Source organism: Hyperoodon ampullatus, assembly GCF_949752795.1.
Source record: "Hyperoodon ampullatus genome assembly, chromosome: 16".
Lineage (NCBI taxonomy): Eukaryota > Metazoa > Chordata > Mammalia > Artiodactyla > Ziphiidae > Hyperoodon > Hyperoodon ampullatus.
The window spans coordinates 68,933,696-68,953,770 of NC_136929.1; the positions used below are offsets into that span (position 1 = coordinate 68,933,696).

The 20,075-nt window shown below is 40.0% G+C and overlaps 1 protein-coding gene across 5 annotated transcripts in view; it reads left to right on the top strand.

Annotated features, from left to right (window-relative positions):
* Positions 1-20,075, top strand: part of STARD13 (StAR related lipid transfer domain containing 13) — a gene marked incomplete at both ends in the record, with an annotated part of 396,567 nt that overhangs the window by 324,135 nt on the left and 52,357 nt on the right. For all 5 annotated transcript variants that reach the window (XM_079721597.1, XM_079721596.1, XM_079721594.1 and 2 more), the window contains one exon: positions 19,449-19,512. In XM_079721597.1, coding sequence (XP_079577723.1) covers positions 19,449-19,512 — 64 coding nt within the window. The remainder of the gene's footprint in view (positions 1-19,448; positions 19,513-20,075) is intronic.

Below are 20,075 nucleotides of genomic sequence, written 5' to 3' on the forward strand. Positions count from 1 at the left end.
TACGTTAAATAATAGTGGTGAGAGTGGGAAACCTTGTCTTGTTCCTGATCTTAGTGGAAATAGTTTCAGTTTTTCACCGTTGAGAACGATGTTGGCTGTGGGTTTGTCATATATAGCCTTTATTACGTTGAGGTAAGTTCCCTCTATGCCTACTTTCTGGAGAGGTTTTATCATAAATGGGTGTTGAATTTTGTCAAAAGCTTTCTCTGCATCTATTGAGATGATCATATGGTTTTTATCCTTCAATTTGTTAATATGGTGTATCACATTGACTGATTTGCATATATTGAAGAATCTTTGCATGTCTTGGATAAACCCCACTTGATCATGGTGTATGATCCTTCTAATGTGCTGCTGGATTCTATTTGCTAGTATTTTGTTGGGGATTTTTATATCTATGTTCCTCAGTGATAGTGGCCTGTAGTTTTCTTCTTTTGTGACATCTTTGTCTGGTTTTGTTATCAGGGTGATGGTGGCCTTGTAGAATGAGTTTGAGAGTGTTCCTCCCTCTGCTATATTTTGGAAGAGTTTAAGAAGGATGGGTGTTAGCTCTTCTCTAAAAGTTTGATAGAATTCGCCTGTGAAGCCATCAGGTCCTGGGCTTTTGTTTGTTGGAGGATTTTTAATCACAGTTTCAATTTCATTACTTCTGATTGCTCTGTTCATATTTTCTATTTCTTCCTGGTTCAGTCTTGGAAGGTTGTGCTTTTCTAAGAATTTGTCCATTTCTTCCAGTTGTCCATTTTATTGGCATAGAGTTTCTTGTAGTAATCTCTCATGATCCTTTGTATTTCTGCAGTGTCAGTTGTTACTTCTCCTTTTTCATTTCTAATTCTGTTGATTTGAGTCTTCTCCCTTTTTTTCTTGATGAGTCTGGCTAATGGTTTATCAATTTTGTTTTTCTTCTCAAGAACCAGCTTTTAGTTTTATTGATCTTTGCTATCGTTTCCTTCATTTCTTTTTTATTTATTTCTGATCTGGTCTTTATGATTTCTTTCCATTGGCTAACTTTGTGGTTTTTTTGTTCTTCTTTCTCTAATTGCTTTAGGTGTAAGGTTAGGTTGTTTATGTGAGATTTTACTTGTTTCTTGAGGTAGGATTTTATTGCTATATACTTCCCTCTTAGAATCGCTTTTGCTGCATCCCATAGGTTTTGGGTCATCAATTTTCCATTGTCATTTGTTTCTAGGTATTTTTTGATTTCCTCTTTGATTTCTTCAGTGATCTCTTGGTTATTTAGTAGCGTATTCTTTAGCATCCCGGTGTTTGTATTTTTTACAGTTTTTTTTTCCTGTAATTGATATGTAGTCTCATAGTGTTGTGGTCAGAAAAGATACTTCATACAACTTCAATTTTCTTAAATTTACCAAGGCTTGATTTGTGACCCAAGATATGATCTATCCTGGAGAAGGTTCCATGAGCACTTGAGAAAAAAGTGTATTCTGTTGTTTTTGCATGGAATGTCCTATAAATATCAATTAATTCCATCTTGTGTAATGTGTCATTTAAAGCTTGTGTTTCCTTATTATTTTCTTTTTGGTTGATCTTTCCATAGGTGAAAGTGGGGTGTTAATGTCCCCTACTATGATTGTGTTACTGTCGATTTCCCCTTTTATGGCTGTTAGTATTTGCTTTATGTATTGAGGTGCTCCTATGTTGGGTGCATAAATGTTTATAATTGTTATATCTTCTTCTTGGATTGATTCTTTGATCATTATGTAGTGTCCTTCTTTGTCTCTTGTAATAGTCTTTATTTTAAAGTCTATTTTGTCTGATATGAGAATTGCTACTCCAGCTTTCTTTTTATTTCCATGTGCATAGAATCCCCTCACTTTCAGTCTGTATGTGTCCCTAGGTCTGAAGTGGGTGTCTTGTAGATAGCATATGTATGGGTCTTGTTTTTGTATCCATTCAGCCAGTCTGTGTCTTTTGGTCAGAGCATTTAATCCATTTACATTTAACGTAATTATCGATATGTATATTCCTATTACCATTTTGTTAATTGTTTTGCGTTTGTTATTGTAGATCTTATTCTTCTCTTGTGTTTCCTGTCTAGAGAAGTTCTTTTAGCATTTGTTGCAAAGCTAGTTTGGTGGTGCTGAATTCTCTTAGCTTTTGCTTGTCTGTAAAGGTTTTAATTTCTCCACTGAATCTCAGTGAGATCCTTGCTGGGTAGAGGAATCTTGTTTGTAGGTTTTTCCCTTTCATCACTTTAAATATGTCCTGCCACTCCCTCTGGCTTGCAGAGTTTCTGCTGAAAGATCAGCTGTTAACCTTATGGGGATTCCCTTGTGTGTTATTTGTTGTTTTTCCCTTGCTGCTTTCAATATTTTTTCTTTGTATTTAATTTTTGATAGCTTGATTAATATGTGTCTTCACGTGTTTCTCCTTGGATTTATCCTGTATGGGACTCTCTGCGCTTCCTGGACTTGATTGACTGTTTCCTTTCCCATATTAGGGAAGTTTTCAACTATAATCTCTTCAAATATTTTCTCAGTCCCTTTCTTTTTTTCTCTTCTTCTGGGACCCCTATAATTCGAATGTTGGTGTATTTAATGTTGTCCCAGAGGTCTCTGAGACTGTCCTCAATTCTTTTCATTCTTTTTTCTTTATTCTGCTCTGCAGTAGTTATTTCCACTATTTTATCTTCCAGGTCACTTATCTGTTCTTCTACCTCAGTTATTCTGCTATTGATTCCTTCTAGAGAATTTTAAATTTCATTTATTGTGTTGTTCATCATTGTTTGTTTGCTCTTTAGTTCTTCTAGGTCCTTATTAAACATTTCTTGTATTTTCTCCATTCTATTTCTAAGATTTTGGATCATTTTTACTATCATTACTCTGAATTCTTTTTCAGGTAGACTGCCTATTTCCTCTTCATTTGTTAGGTCTGTTGGGTTTTTGCCTTGCTCCTTCATCTGCTGCATATTTCTCTGTCTTCTCATTTTGCTTTACTTACTGTGTTTGGTATCTCCTTTTCTCAGGCTGCAGGTTCATAGTTCCCATTGTTTTTTTGTCTGCCCCCAGTGGGTAAGGTTGGTTCAGTGGGGTGTGTAGGCTTCCTGGTGGAGGGTACTGGTGCCTGTGCTCTGGTGGATGAGGCTGGATCTTGTCTTTCTGGTGGGCAGGACCACGTCCGGTAGTGTGTTTTGGGGTGTCTGTGAACTTATTACAATTTTAGGCAGCCTCTCTACTAATGGGTGGGGTTGGTTGCTGTCTTGCTAGTTGTTTGGCATAGGGTGTCCAGCACTGTAGCTTGCTGGTCGTTGAGTGGAGCTGGGTCTTAATGCTGAGATGGAGATCTCTGGGAGAGCTCTCGCCGACTGATATTACGTGGGGCCGGGAGGTCTCTGGTGGTCCAGTGTCCTGAACTCGGCTCTCCCACCTCAGAGGCTCAGGCCTGACAGCCGGCTGGAGCACCAAGACCTATCAGCCACACAGCTTTTGGGAAGTCTGAGGTCTTCTGACAGTGTTCAGTGGGTGTTCTGTAGGAGTTGTTCCACATGTAGATGTATTTTTGATGTATTTGTGGGGAGGAAAGTGATCTCCATGTCTTACTCCTCCACCATCTTGAAGGTCCTCTCTCTTCACACCTCCTGTTGCTAGAGCATCCACATTTCATCAAGGCTGCCAGCCGGCAGATCCCACCCGGCCATCTGCTTCTTGTTCAGTAGCTCCCTGCACAGCTGGTACCCAGGGCCCAACTCTAGTGAGCCCCTGAAACTGCTGATCATGGGGTTTTCCTGACCTTTATATTTTTAAATGGCCTCTTATGTAAACTTTTCCAACCAGCTACTCAAAATGACTTCAGGAAGAATACACAAGAAACTACTAAATAGGACAGCAGGGCAAAAGAAAGAGTTTATATTATTAATATGATTCACTTCTCTCTGTATATATTTTTAGATATTTGTATTGCATTCTTAAAAATATTAGCAATGTTTTTTAAAATGCCTTGCTTTGCCACATAAATAATGGATGACCATGGCTACCATTTTGTGAGTGTTTACTATATGTTGACTAGTATACTAAGCTCTTGACATTGATCTCACTTAATTCTCACAAGAATCTATCAATAACCGGTGCTATTATTATTGCTATTGTTGTTCAGAATTCAGGGGGACCAGACTCCTCCTGGCTTGAGCAGCCGGGTGGTAGTGACGCCCTTCCTTGAGTCAGGAAACAGCCGAGGAGGGAGGTGAGGGGAGTCCGGCCAGGGTCTGAGGGGGGAAGGAGTGACGAGCTGAGGCTCCTGAGGGGCCAGTGCCAGTGGAAGTGTCCAGGTGCAGTTGGACGTGCGGGTGTGGAGCTGGACAGGGGCCTCAGCTGGAGACGGAGATGTAAAGTCATCTGCCTATGAAGGTATGAGGTCCCGAGAGTGGTACAGTAAGGAGAAGAAGACCGAGGCTGGTCGAGGGGGACCCCACGTCTATGGGGCAGGCAGAGGGAGGAGCCGCGAGACGCCCCTTAGCGCCAGAGAGTGAGTGCTTCGTACCATCCAGTTCTCCCCCTCCACCCTGGGCTGTTTTGCTTTCTTTCAGTTTTCTCAGAAATCTCTGGTAGGACCCTTGCTTCAACTTGGACTAATTCTCACTAGAGAAATTTTATCTGGACTAGATGCAATTGTTGGGAACAGTTAAAAAGCTAAGAACACCCCATCTGACTTCTCTGATACAGGAATATGTGAATTTAAACTGTGTCTGAAATCCCCAAACTAAAGAAGCCCAAGGACACCTGGACTTTTGCTTTTAGCTCTTTACTTTTGGACCACTGTGGCTGCTGTCCTTTATTGATTTGCCAGAGGAACTTACACTCTTCCCTGAAACCCTCATTATTAGAGTCTATTGCTTATTTAAAATTATTTTCTGGAGATGTAACGTATAGCATGGTGACTATAGTTAACAATACTGTGTCGCATATTTGAAAGTTGCTAAGAGAGTAGATCTTAAAAGTTCCCATCACAAGAAAAAAATTACTATGTGTGAAGATGGATGTTAACTAAACTTATTGTGGTGATCATTTCACAGTATATACAAATATCAAATCATTATGTTGTACACCTTAAACTTATACAATGTTCTACATCAATTATTTCTCAATTGAAAATATTTATTATACAAGTTACACAGTCCCACACGTACATCCTTTCCCCCTTAATCAACATGACATACTACTTCATTTTCTTTGCATAGTGAGATCAGTCCATGCTTAACCATTTCTCTCCCATGCCTCCACTGACATCCAGGGACAGTTTGTGGGGTTACGGGCTGGAAGAGGGGCTAGCATTTCTGCTGCCGCAGGGCCACTTGGTAGAAGAGCAGCCAGAGTGAAAAGCTCAGCAAAGGGGAGGCATGGACTTCACTGGCTCAGCTGTGGCATGGTGACAGCCACTTGTGGACTTCTAATTACACTCTCCCCCACCCACCCCAGACACCGTGAGGCCATCCTGCTGGATGGCCTGTGATATTTGAAAGGCCCCACGTTGGGTGAGCACATACCAGACAAGTCCATGTGGCATAGCTCTCCACCCTGCTCTGCAGAATCTGTTTTGTAAACTCCCAGACAGACGGGGAACGTTTCCCAGGCCCCCGCAGAGGAGGAGCTGCTGCTCCCGGAGGTGCTGGCCTTTGATTCCCGGAACAGGTGACTGGTTTCTGACCGTCTTGGAGGACCACACCCGGAACACTCCTAAAGAGACGGGGCTAGAGACCTTTAGCCTCTGACACTTGAGCGGAGGGTGAGAAGTTCAGGCTGCAGCTTTAATCAGAATCAGATGAACCCATACCCCTGCTTGTTATTCCTCTTGAGGCTTTGGCAGGAAAATTAGAAAAATATCACAGGAAACTGACCATTAAGTCAGCATGGGAGACCTCATGAGCAATCTAAAGTTGGCAGTTTAAATGTAAAATACAAACCTAAGATACGAAGAAGGAAAGGGCTCCTTTGCTATCATTTATACGTCAAGTGCAGAGGGCCACTCTGTGTCTCCCCAGGCTCTGTCACAGTGGCCGAGGGGGGACTTCACTCAGACAGCGCCCAGACCACCCTCCCCGTCTCCCTCTGGACCTTGCACACTCCCTGCTCACGAGTCCCCAGCCCTCCCAGCAAGCACGCTGCCTGCCTTTCCCTCGTTCTCCTGCTGGCCCCTCCCAGGCGTCCCCTCCATGCTTGGGCCAGTCTGGACACAGCTCACTTCACGCTGACCCTGGCCTCACTCCCTCTGGGCGTGGTGAGCTGGGGAGGCGAGGGACTCCGTCGCTGTTCCAAAGTGCTGGCCAGTAGGAGCCGTATCTTGTTCGGTGGCACATCATGGGCGCCTGGTGCTCCGTGGCCCTGTGCTGGGCAGGAATTCAATAACTGTGTGTTAAATTGAACTGGAACCTGGCAGAAAATAACCTGTCAGTTCACGAATTATTTTACTGCTTCTACATGTGAGAGAATATTGTGTGGCGATAAATTATTCATTTTCTCTTCAAAATGCCCTAAATCTCTCTGCTGCTGAGCTACACTTCTTCTTGGGGATCGTTCACTGCTCAGCCCTCTACTCAGGCTTCTCTGAAACTGCCCGCGATGACTGCTGAACCCAAAAGGCATAGTTTAGGTTTTGTATCGGTTACTCTTTCTTAACTATTTGATACAACTAACTCACTTCCCGCCCCGTCTGTAATGCTCGTTCTGTGGCTTCCGTCTCTGGCTACACCTTCCCCAGCCCAGGTCCTCCTCCACCCGGGCCTTGAGCGCGGGAGTTTCCAGGGTTCTGAATTCTCCCTGGATGATTGGTTTAATTGTTATGTATCCTCTGTGTGTATCATCTACATGCCTATCATTCCCAAGTAGGTCTGGATGTTGCAAGGTGCCCCCAAATTGAACGCATCACAACGTAAGCTTGCTATCTTCTCCATATCCCAGCTCCCAGTACCTCCCTATTTCACTGTTTTCTGTGTTTAAAGGCACAGTGACCAAAGCCTGAGATGCAGAGTCATCCTCTATTTCTCCCTGGCCCCCAAGCTTCTACATCACTGGCCCAGTCTTCATCTGCTGTCGCTTCCTTTCTGCTCCCCTTTGCCGTCTCTCACCTAAACTGTTGTAACCATCTTCTACCCGCCCTTCCTCAGCTCAGTGTCCGTCCTGCCCCCAGGTGTGTTTCTGACATGCAGTGGAATTACGTCACTCTCCTAACACCCTCAAGACCCTCACCACCACCCCCATTGCCACAGATTGATCCTAACATCTTCATCTGGGCCCTTCATGATCTGGCCCCTGCCCATCCCCCCAGTGATGCCCACTCACATCCTTGCGGTTCCTAGACTAAAACACGCCATTTAATGACCGCTGGCTTTGCCTGCCGTTCTTTTAACCTAGGTGGCAAATTGCTATTAGTCCTTCATAGCCTTGCTGAAACATTGCCTCTTCTGGGAGGTTTTGTCCTTATGTGTTCAGAAAGTGAATTGTTTCTTCTCTTATTCGTCATATTTACATCCCACGTGGGACTGGGAGATCCCCAAGGACAGGGACCACATCTTGCTTACCTCTGCATTCCCAGCCGCTTAACCTGTTCCTGGTACGTGGTGCCCAGTGTCGGATGAACATATCTCGGCTTCTCTTCTTGTTGACTTTCCTACCAGAACCTCACGTTTAACTTTTAAAATGAGACTTTTGGCTATTTCTCCTTTACTAATGTATTAACCCTTCTAAAGCCTCCTGAAGACGACAGTAAAAATTAACAGGTTCTGGGAGCAGTGGACATTGTGGACATGACTTCCGAAAAGGTCAAACTGCTTTGCTTACCTTAACACGTAAATCCAGTTTGTCCAAAGCACAAACTGGACAGCTTCGTCACGTGTCATGGGTTTCCTCTTTCCGTGGAAAAGGTGGATGGGGGAAGGAAACTACCATTTATTGACTAGCCTATTGACTAGGTCCATGACATAGGCTGTCATTTCCCAGGCCCTCCTAGATTTTCCCTGAGTAGGCAGGAGCAGAGAAATCTCTGGAGAGGGAGAAGTCCAGCTCTCTAGATGATGCATGGTTCCCTTGAGCAAGTGTTTCTCTCAGAGCCTTAGTCTGCTTATTTGAAAATAAAAGGGTCAGACCAAGTGGTCCCTAGAGCCTGCCAAGTTCTAATGTTTCCTTAGCAAACATTTACCAAGTGGATTCTCTCTGAGCCAGCGCCTGTGCTGGGCGTTAGAGATGCAAATAAGGTGCAGCTCTCAGCCTGTCACATTCAGTGGAGGAGAATAATTCTTTTATTCTGACTATGCAAGGTCTATTGTGACTATTTAAAGTCAATCACTGATTGGACCTATGTAGAAAAAGTATGGTCAGTTAAAAAAGAAAAACCTACAGAGACAATCATGTATAAAATTACCTGCTAGGGCTTATGTGGATTAGAAGAATAAATTATGGTTCCTGCCTCAAAAGAGGCTCTAATCCAATGGAAAGACACACCGTTCATGCAGCAAAGAAAATACGTTTTATAATCAAAATTGTTATTCATGCAGGAGTAGCTTTCCAGGCCACCAGTGTTAGACCAACTCAGATTATCTGAAGCGTTTTATATTACTTTATATAAGCTATCATTAAGTTAGAGGGAAACAAATACTGATGCTAAATATTTGTCCTAAATGCAGACTGGCTGCAATCACAGCAGAACTTCACATTGGTTTTGATAAAGTGCTGTGAATACTTCTGTTATATGACATGTTCTTCTACCTGAAGCAGCCAGTCCTTAAAGAGGCATTTCCATCTCTCCCTGGTGTGTGTTTCATCCATTTTGTATTCTTGGAGAGTCTAGCCATTGTTTACTTTACCTTATGCAAGATAAATACAGACTGATGCTATACCATGCTAGGAATGTCTACCTAGTTTCAGACCACCATAAAGAGTGTTTTCTCTCTTTTTCTTTTTTTCCCATCTTAAAAAAATCAGCTGTTTTTTTTTCAGCTTTATTGAGGTATAATTGACAAATAAAATTATAAGATGTTTAAATTATACAACATGTTGATTTGATAAATGTATACACTGTGAAAGGAAGAGTTGAATGGTTATGTGTATGATACTTGAAATTGTATCCAGAATTTGTCTTTTCTTTTATAAGCCCATTTATTTGTTTATTTATTTATTTTATTATTATTATTTTTTTTTTGGCTGCGTTGGGTCTTAGTTGCGGCACGCGGGCTCTTCCTTGAGGCATGCGGGCTCTTCCTTGCGGCACACGGGCTTCTCTCTAGTTGTGGCTTGCGGGTTTTCTCTTCTCTAGTTGTGGTGCATGGGCTCCAGAGCTCGTGGGCTCTGTAGTTTGCTGCACGCAGGCTCTCTAGTTGAGGCACACGAGCTTAGTAGTTGTGACGCCTGGGCTTAGTTGCCCTGCAGCATGTGGGATCTTAGTTCCCTGACCAGGGATCGAACCCGTGTCCCCTGCATTGGAAGGAGGATTCTTTACCACTGGACCCCCAGGGAAGTCCTGCTAAGATGTCTTTAATGATGACAATTTTGTAGATTGGATTGAGAACTAATAAGCAAGTAGAATCAGAACAGAAGAAATGTAGATCACTTTACATCAGTAATTTCAAAGTCCAAGGAATAAAATGATTTTTAAATGAATAAAACAAAGACTACATTTTAAAAAAATATACTTTATTTTTAGAGCAGTTTTGGGTTCACAGGAAAATTAACCACAAAGTATGGAGAGTTCTCCTATACCACCTATACCCACACATGCACAGCCTCTTCCACCATTAACATCCCCACCAGAGTGGCACATTACAACTGGTGAACCTAACATTGACATATCATTGTCACCCAAAGTCTGTAGTTTGTATTAGGCTTCTCTCTTGGTCTTGTACATTCTGTGGGTTTTGACAAGTGTAGAGTGTCACGTATCCACCATTAGAGTGTCATGTGAATATTTCACTGCCCTAAAGATCCTCTGTGCTCTGTCTACTCATCCCTGTCATCCCTCGCTCACTCCTAATACATAGCAACCACTGATCCTCCTACTGGCTTTGCCTCTTCCAGAATGTCATACAGTTGGAATCATATAGTATAGAGCCTTTCAGATTGGCTTCTTCCGTTTAGTAATATGCATTTAAGGTTCCTCTATGTCTTTTTATGGCTTGATGGCTCATTTCTTTAGCACTGAATAATATTCCATTGTCTGGATGCACCACAGTTTATTTATCCATTCGCCTACTGAAGAGCAGCTTGGTCACTTCCAAGCTGTTGGCACTTCCAATTGCCAGTTTTGGCAATTATGAATAAAGCTGCTATAAACATTCCTGTGCAATGTCACCTCACACCCATTGATACTGTGGACATGTTGGCTTCAAAAGTTTTGTCACATTTTTTTATATTTTGAGTACATATGTCTTTTAGAAATATAATATTTGTCTTTATGGCTTAAAAAAAATTCCCGTGCAAGTTTATGTGTGCAATAAGTTTTCAACTCTTTGCGTAAGTACCTAGGAGTGCAAACTACTGGAACGTATACTAAGAGTATGTTTAGTTTTATAAAAAACTGCCAAACTGTCTTCGAAAGGGGCTGTACCATTTTGCATTCCCAGCAGCAATGAATGAGAGTTTCTGTTGTTCCTCATCCTAGCCAGAATTTGGTAATACCAGTGTTTTAGAATTTTGTCGTTCTAGTAGGGGTGTAGTGGTATCTCATGGTTGTTTTCATTTGCAATTTTCTAATGATATATGATATACAGCATCTTTTCATATGCTTATTTGCCATCAGTGTATCTTCTTTGGGTGAGGTATCTGTTCAGATTTTTGGTCTCTTTTTTTAATTAGATTGTTTATTTTATTATTTTGAGTTTTAAGAATGTTTTAGATAACAGTCCTTTATCAGATATGATTTTTACAAATACTTTCTCTAAACCTATGGCATAGCTTCTCATATACTTGACAGTTTCTTTCACAGAGTAGAAGTTTTTAATTTTAATGAAGTCCAGTTTATCAAGTATTTATTTCATAGATCGTGACTTTGATGTTGTATCTAGAAAGTCATCACTAAACCTAAGGTCATATCAGTATTCTCCTATGTTATCTTCTAGGGGTGTGACAGTTTTGTGCTTACATTTAGATCTGTGATCCATTATGAGTTAATTTTTGTGAAGAGTATAAGATCTATGTCTAGACTGACATTTTTTTGCATGTGGATATATAGTTCTTTCAACATTGTTGAAAACCTGTCTCCATTGTATTGCCTTTACTCCTTTGTCAAAGATCAGTTGGCTATATTTGTGTGGCTCTCTATTCTGTTCCATTATTCTGTTCATCTCTTCTTTCACCAATATCATACTGTCTTGATTACTATAGCTTTATGGTAAGTCTGGAAATTGAATAGTGTCAATTCTCCAACTTTGTTCTCCTGCTTCAAGACTGTGTTGGCTATTCTGGGTCTTTTGCCTCTCCATATAAACTTTAGAATCAGTTTGTTGTCTTATAATTTTCTGTTTAAAACTGGACATTGTAAACTTTATAAATGAGGCAACTCTCAAAATCAGATCCCCTCCTCCCCAAAGTTTGCTGTTATTGTTGCTGTTTGTTTAGTGACATTCTTCAGCTAATTATGTAAAGTCTGAATCCTTTGTATGACCATGGAAGTCTGTACTCAGTTAGCTTAGTGGTCTGCAAATGATTGGATAGAGATTTCCTTAAATGTCTTGAACCAGTATGTCTGCTGGCCTTTGCCAAGGGACAGGTAGTGCATACTGGGCTATGGTTTCAGTGCTCCAGCAGGAATTTGGTAACTCTGTCTCAGGCTTTATTTCCTGCTTGTGCAGATCATCAAGGTCAGCCAGAGGAGAGAAATTAGACCTTCTCAGGTCATTCCTAGGTATGCACACAGTTCTCCACATGTGCTTGGCCTTCTAGATTCCTAAGAATATGTCAGAACTTTTCTTAGTCCCTATGGGTGTCTCATTTCCCCAGCTATTCCTTTCATTCCTTTTGGTCCACATCTTGTTTGGTTCAACTGTTATCACCACTTCAGGCAGCTATGGTGTTAAATAATTGCCACTGATTGTTTTTGACAAACACCCTGGGAAAAAGCTTTTCTCAGTGATGAGCTCAGTGTCAGGTTAAATAAAGATAAGCCCTGTGAATGGGGGCATTCAGTGAATTGCCAGACAGCTCAAATAATGATAATTCTTTAAAAATGGACCTTTGGGGAAGGTCAAACCCATTCTGCCCTCTCCAGTGGCTGCTAGGCTGCTGGTTTTCACAACTCCTCTGATTGTGATGCCTGCTGGCTTTTCAAAGCTCCTGCAGAGCTGAGAAAAAAAAGGCACGTTCAAGTGCCACAGAGCTCACTGTTCTTACACAGATTCGGTAATTTTTCTTACATAAGCACTACTTGGATTGTTGCAAGCTTTTATTCATTTCCAGATTTTCCTAAAAAATTGATTTTGATAATTTTTGCCAGTATTTTTGTTATTTTTATGGAAGAGCAGGATTTTGGAGATCTTTACTCCACCATTCCCACTGGTGTTACCCACTTGCATTATTTTTATTCAGCTTTTCTGAAGTATAACTTACGTTCAGAAAAACTCACCAACTTAAAGAATACAATTGGATGAGTTTTGTCAAATATATATGGTTACGTTATGTAACTATCACCACAGTCATGGTATGGAGCATTTCCATTGCCACACGGGCAACCACTGAACTGTTTTCTGTCACTACACTTTTACCTTTTGTAAAATTTTTTACAGATGCAATCGTATAGTGCACCCACTTTGTATTTGCCTTCTTTCAATCTGCATAGTGCCTCTGAGGTTCATCCACGTTGCTGTATGTATTAGGAGTTAGTGCCTTTGTATTGTTGAGTACTTCATTGTATGGATATACAACAATTTTTCATCCATTTGCCTGTTGATGGACATTTGGATTATTGCCACTTTTGCCTATTTTGTGAATAAAGCTGCTACAAACATTCAAGTACATGTCTTTATATGGATGTATGATCTATTTTATCTTGGATAAATAACTAAGAGTGCAATTGTTGGGTCAGATGCTAAACATATGTTTAATTTTATAAGACGTCGACGAGCTGTTTTCCAAAGAGGCCATACCCCTTTAGAAGTTTCAGTGGTTCTATATTCTTGTAAAACTTAATATTGTAACTATTTTTAATTTAGACATTCTAGTGTGTGTGTAGCGGTGTCTCATTATGATTTTAGCTTGTATTTCTCCAATGACGAATGATGTTGAGCATCTTTTCATTTACTTATTTGCCATTTGTATATCTTCTTTTAGAAGGGTCTGTTCAAATATATTGCCCATTTTTAAAATCAGGTTTTGTGACTTACGGAATTTAGGAGTTCTCTATATATTCTGCATACGAGTCTTTTATGAGACACATGTTTTGAAAACATTTTCTCCAAGTAGAGGAGCAATTCTTAAGACACAAGCAACTATCTGAGTTTAGAGGAGATAAAAGGATCTGAATCTAGATAGTTAAATGTTAGAGTCTCTAGCTTTAAAAAATAATAAAGAAACTTCCTATGTGTGTCAGAAAGTATAAAGCATATTCAAGTATGTGGTATGTAAAGCATGAACCATTTGATGACTTTTGTGTATGCAGTAGGTAAAAAACTTTTGTGTAGAATAAAATAGTTTGTGTTTCCAAACCATAATGGAATAACAAGTTTGTTAGATAAGTAAATTTTATAAATAACAGAGAATCCTTCCTAAACAAACCTATTACAGAGGTGCCAATGAGAAACATCAACTTATTTAGGTATATATCAGAACTTCTAAGTGAGAATATATATATATATATATATATATATATACATATATATATATATATATATATATATATATATATATATATATATGCCTTGACTGATGTACAGTTGACTCTTGAACAACGCAAGGGCTAGGGTTGCTGACCCCCAACTAAGTCAAAATTCACATTTAACTTTTGGTTCCCTAAAATTTTAACTAATAGCCTACTGTTGATCAGAAGCCTTATCAATAACATAGTCAATAAACACATATTTTGTATATGTGTTATATATTGCATTCTTACAATAGAGTAAGATAGAGAAAAGAAAATATTATTAAGAAAATCATAAGAAGGAGAAAGTACATTTACAGTGCTGTACTGTATTTTGCGATACTGTAAGTTCATGTCGTCTGCTTACAAGGCGTGTGTTGGTACCTACATGAATATTGGTTTATATGATACAAAACATTGCAGATGTTATACATGTTACTAACACATCAAAAATGAAAAGATAATGTGAAAAAGAAATTCATATTTATTTAGAGATATAACGATTCACATGTTAATAACAAAGAAGCAGCAAAATGATTGCCTTACGGTAGCCTAGTTTAATTGACAGGATTGCTTCATGGTAACTTAGCCTACACACTAATGAATGAATCATTATAAAATTTTTATGGCATAAGTAAGTACTGCATCTATATTCATAGTCCAGTACTGGAAACATTGTTACGTTTTTAAAAAACTACTTCCTTCTGATGATAGACTGATATGCAATTTCTCCAATTACGAGAAAGAGGCATATTGTATGGTAATGTGATTTTTTGAAAGCAAAGTTATAAAACAGCAAGAAAACTAATATATTGCTGATTTTATATTAAATATCACCTTGTGCCTATGTAAGGATAGACTAGTATCTACATGTATTTTATGCATTCATGACATACCTTTTTCTCAATTTTTTCGATATTTCTAGGCTAAGGAGTTCATCTGCAAGTAATGTTGCAAATCTCAAAATATTTTCTAATATATTTATTGAAAAAAAAAGGTGTGTGTGTGAGTGGACCCACACAATTGAAACCTATGTTGTTCAAAGGTCAACTGTATATAATGCACTTAACATACCACTCTTAGCTCTTAGGTAGAGATGTTAATACATGTGGAACTGGCAAAAAAAACCAGGCTGTCAGTTATAGGAGCAAAGGCCAAGAACCTGCAGAAGACAGCTTCAGACTAGATGGTCAGCTTCTAATCCATAACTGCCTATCATATTTGACACTAATGAATGTCTAGTGAGTGGGTAAACTGGAGATGGCTGAAAATGAATATAGTCATCAAATATTTTTAAGTAAATAAGTGACATGATAAAAAGTTGAGAAATAGAACTGGTTTCAATGTGAAGCATTAGTGAAACCAATTTAAAAGGCTGTTGCCTGACTCTAAGAAAAAGATGAGAAGGGACTGAGCAGGACCAAGGAGAGGCAAGATTTCAAAGGTATCATGGAGGTGTAATTGATAGGACTTGATGCCCAAGTGAATGTAGACCTTGAAGAAGAAGAGTCTCAAGTTGACTCCATTTTCTGGTTTAGGTGGCTTAGTGGCGATGCTCTTAATCAAGACAAGACTTTAAATAGGTAAAACAGGTTTTGAAGAGAATGCAGTGAGTTCAGTTTTAATAGGTGTGTTTGAAGGGCCAGGAGGACCCCACAGATGGATGAGACTAGTGAGTAGTTGGGAATGTAGCTCTGGAGCTCAGGTGAGATGTCCACTCTAGAGAAAGAGGATGGGCATCATCAGAGTCTAGTTTATTTTAAGATGAGATATCTCATTATGCTTGTGCAGAGTAAAAAGAACAAGAACCACAATCTGAATTCTAAAAAATATCAATAGTTAAGGCACAAGTATTGCTTGGTGACAGGAAGGAGATAGTGTTTAGAGAGATGAGAGAATTCATCACCTTGAATGCCGAAGACCAGAAGAGTTTCAAGGAAGGTGAGTGCCAATTAGGCCCATTGCTACAAATAGGTCTTTGCTAGAAAGAGACTATGGAATTCAGTGATTAAAAACTCATTGGTCAAAACTGGTAAGAGCCCAGTGTCCATGGGGTAAACCCATGGACACTTCATACCATATCTTTTTTTTTTTTCATACCATATCTTCATACCATAGAATACTACTCAGTAATTAAAAGGAATGATTATTGCTATACACAACACAAATTAATATGAAAAACATTGTGATGAGTGAAAAAAGCCAGACACACACAAAATACATACTGTATGATCCCATTTATATGATGATTGGGAGTGGCGGGAGGGGATGCGGTGGTAGGGAAAACTGTCAGTAAAGCAGCACAGGAGGACTTTTGATGTCAAGAAATGTTCTTTATCTTGTTTGAGGGTAGTTACAATTGCCAAAACTCATTGAACTGAAAACTTAAGATCTATGTATAACCAGAATACAAAAAAAAAAGTCATTGGTCAAAGATGGGAGGTTTTGCAACTGAATTTGCTGCTTCTAAATTTCCACTAATTTACAGAGAGATATTCCTTTATGAAAGCAAATGTCCATACAGAGAGAGAGAAATCACAGTTACCAAACTTTCAAAGCAGAAAAACAAAAATATGTGGTAGCGGATTTGACAAGCCCAAGAAACAAAATCTAAGTGGTCAGTGGACAAAGTCATAAAATAACTCAATTTTCACTACAGAAATCCTAAAAATCAAAAATGTGAAGTGAGATTGAAGGTGAGTCAAAAAGAAGAGGGTTGGGACTTCCCTGGTGGCGCACTGATTAAGAATCCACCTGCCAGTGCAGGGGACACGGGTTTGAGCCCTGGTCCGGGAAGATACCACATGCCGCGGAGCAACTAAGCCCATGAGCCACAACTACTGAGCCTGCGCTCTAGAGCCCGTGAGCCACAACTACTGAGCCCAGGTGCTGCAACTACTGAAGCCCACATGCCTAGAGCCCGTGCTCCACAACAGGAGAAGCCACTGCAATGAGAAGCCCGCACACCACAACGAAGAGTGGCCCCGCTCCCGCAACTAGAGAAAGCGCGCACGCAGCAACGAAGACCCAATGCAGCTAAAAATAAAATAAATTTAAAAAAATTATATAAAAAAAGAAGAGGGTTGTTTGAAATTCTATTTTATTTTTTAAATATTTATTTATTTATTTATTTATTATTTATTTTTGGCTGCACCGGGTCTTAGTTGCAGCTCGCAGGACTTCGTTGTGGTGTGCAGGATCTTTTGTTGCAGCATGCCAACTCTTAGTTGTGGCATGAGGGCTCTTAGTTGCAGCATGCAGACTTCTTAGTTGTGGCGTGCGGACTCCTAGTTGTGGCATGTGGGATCTAGTTCCCTGACCAGGGATCGAACCCAGGCCCCCCTGCTTTGGGAGCGTGGAGTTTTACCCACTGAACCACCAGGAAGTCCTGAAATTCTATTTTAAAGTAGGTAGAACCGTGATCCACTCCCCAAGCTAAATCTTGCTGACTTCTCTCCCTAACCATCAGCACAAGACTGGAAGTTTATTCTCTGGAGAGGCTGGACTGAGGGACATCAGACACCACTGAAAACAGAATACTCTATTGAAAATGGGGGGTCCATTGATAGTCTACCTATATTCCAAATATTGAGATCCCCAGGCCTCTTTTGTAACTCAGCTCCAGAGCATTGGAAAACACACTGAAGAAGAATCTGAGTTCTGAGAAATCTAATCAGCCCATGATTTAAAAAGAAAAAAAAAAAAGTATATAGCAACCCCAACTAGAACAGGTCAGAAGGCTCTGAGAAAGACATCTCCAAGGAAATTAGATAGACTGATATATTTTAACACATTTAGAGATTTAGATAATTAGGGAAGTGTCTGAGTTTGGATTTAAGGATAAGTACACAGAAAACTGAGGAAACAAATAAGATGCTTATTAACTCCTGGGATAATGAAAAGTTTAGAATGAAAGGAAAAGTAATCAGAGCATGATATACATGTGAATAGCATTTACATGGTCATAAGAAAATAAACACTAAATATTGATTTATCAAAAAATTACAAAATTATGACAAGTATATAAGAGGCAAAGGGTACAAATGTGCATGTAGGAGGGTGAGGGGGAATGCGTAGTAAAAAAAACTTTATCTTTCATAGAACAAAGTCAATAGATAATGACTTAAACCGAAAAATCAAGAAGTAACAGCATATACATGTTGCTGGAAGTAAACACCAAAAGAAACACTTTAAAAAGTTGCCTCCAAAGACTGGTAAATGGAAAAGGACATGAGGGGTAATGTTTGACTCCTTAAACCATATGCTATGATTAAAAAAAAAATCAAATAAAACAAAATAATAAAGGCATTTGCAAAGAGAATTTCATGAAATTAGATTGCAGTGGGTTGAAGAGTGAATGAAAATTAAGGATGTTCTCAGCAAACTGAATAATATAAGGAAAGGGATGTCAGGATGGTGAGTAGAGTTGCTTGATGGAAAGATAAGACTGAAGGAAAATTGGTAGTTTGCTCGATTATGGTTATTTGGGTTGCTAACTAATTGGTTAGTCAATTTGTTCATGACAGGGATGAGCTTAGAGAAAAAAACAGTGAAGTGTCTGCTGAGGTGAGAGGGAATAAATGAGGTGTCAAAGTCCCACATGAAGTGGATGTTGAAATCAGACACATGATAAAGTGTTAGCTTTGAAAAAGAATAGGAGTATCTCTTTTATATGATGAAGGAAAGAATTGTTAAAAGAATTAGTGACTTAAGCTGTATTTTCTCACTGGCAATCGTGGCTAAGTCATCTGTTGAGGGATTTGGATAGTTTTCATTATCTGAGAATGGGTGCTGACCAGAGACAAAAAATGAAATAAATGCTGGGTAGCAATTTGAGGAGCCCAGCTGAGGGAGAATTTCAAAATGTATGTATTAGTCAGCAGGGGCTGCCATAACAAAATACCACAGACTGGGTGTCTTAAACAACAGAGGTGTATTTTCTCACAGTTCTGGAGGCTGGAAAGTCCAAGATCAAGGCGCCAACAGGGTTTGGTTCCTGGTAAGGACTTTCCTCCTGGCTTGCAGACAGCCACCTTCTTGCCGTGTCCTCCCATGGCGGATTGAGAGAGAGGGAGGGAGCGCTCTGGTGTCTCTTCCTTTACAGACGTTAATCTTGTTGGATCAGGGCTCCAGCTTATGACTTCATTTAACCTTTATTACTTCTTGCTCCAAATACAGTCACATTGGGGTTTAGGGCTTCAGTGTATGAGTTTGAGGAGGGCACAGTTTGGTCCGTGGCATGTGTAACTCAGCACTCTCACACAAGAGCAGAAGACAAGACAGATGGTTGAGTTGATCCACATTTGGGGATTAGTAGGATAGACTGGATGGAAGGTCAAGGCGGCAGACGAATTGAGGGACTGGTGAAAGTATGGCTAAAACTAAGTGCTCACGGCTTCCAAGAACAGTGGAAAGAGAAGCCAGGAAAGGGAAGGGGCAAGGACTGGTAGGCTTCATGGAAGGTCCTCTCAGGTCTGGAGGCTGGAGAACAAACGGGAACTGTTTTACTGTGTACCTTCTCTGGGTACAGTCCTTTCTTCGGACCTGATTGGTTGCTTCTGCACTTTCAACTTCACTGGCAATCAATGAGAATTATCAAACTGGAAGGAAGATTTAGGTTCATTAGTGGTAGCAATCATCACATTTTTCTTTCTTTTTAGACGACTAAATACCTTGAACAAGTGTGCCTCAATGAAACTTGATGTGAACTTCCAAAGGAAAAAGGTAGGTAACCTTACTACACCTTACTGAGACCATGGCTATACCAATAGGAGAAGCTTGCATTCACAAATGAAAAACAACACGAACCGAAGCAAAATTCTGAAATGCCTGACCATCTGTGTTTGTTCTCCAAATATCCCATTATATCATAAACATCATAAGTAAGTCTGTTATATATCTAGGCCGACGTCTGTTTGTTTCACTGTTTCATTTTGATTTAGTTTTATCAGAGGGTTTGCATAAAAATGTGAAATGCCTTAATTGTTTATGATCATCTTTCAGAAGTTTTAGTTGTAAATATCCACTCCATATTAGACCCAAATTCTCCACAGTGGTTTGTAGATTAAGAGAATGCAGAAAAGAATCTGTGGGGCCAAGTGTCTTCTGCCTCATTCTTTCCTGTGGCATTTTATTTTCAAGTGCAGTCAAGATGCGTTCATTGTCAGGCAGGTTTGTTTCATCATGGTTGAGGGCTGGGGGGAGAGTGTAACAGCAAGATTCAGAACCTGCCCCATCTCTCCATTCTCGCCCCTTGCACTTTTCTCTGGTCACAGGGAATGTCCTTC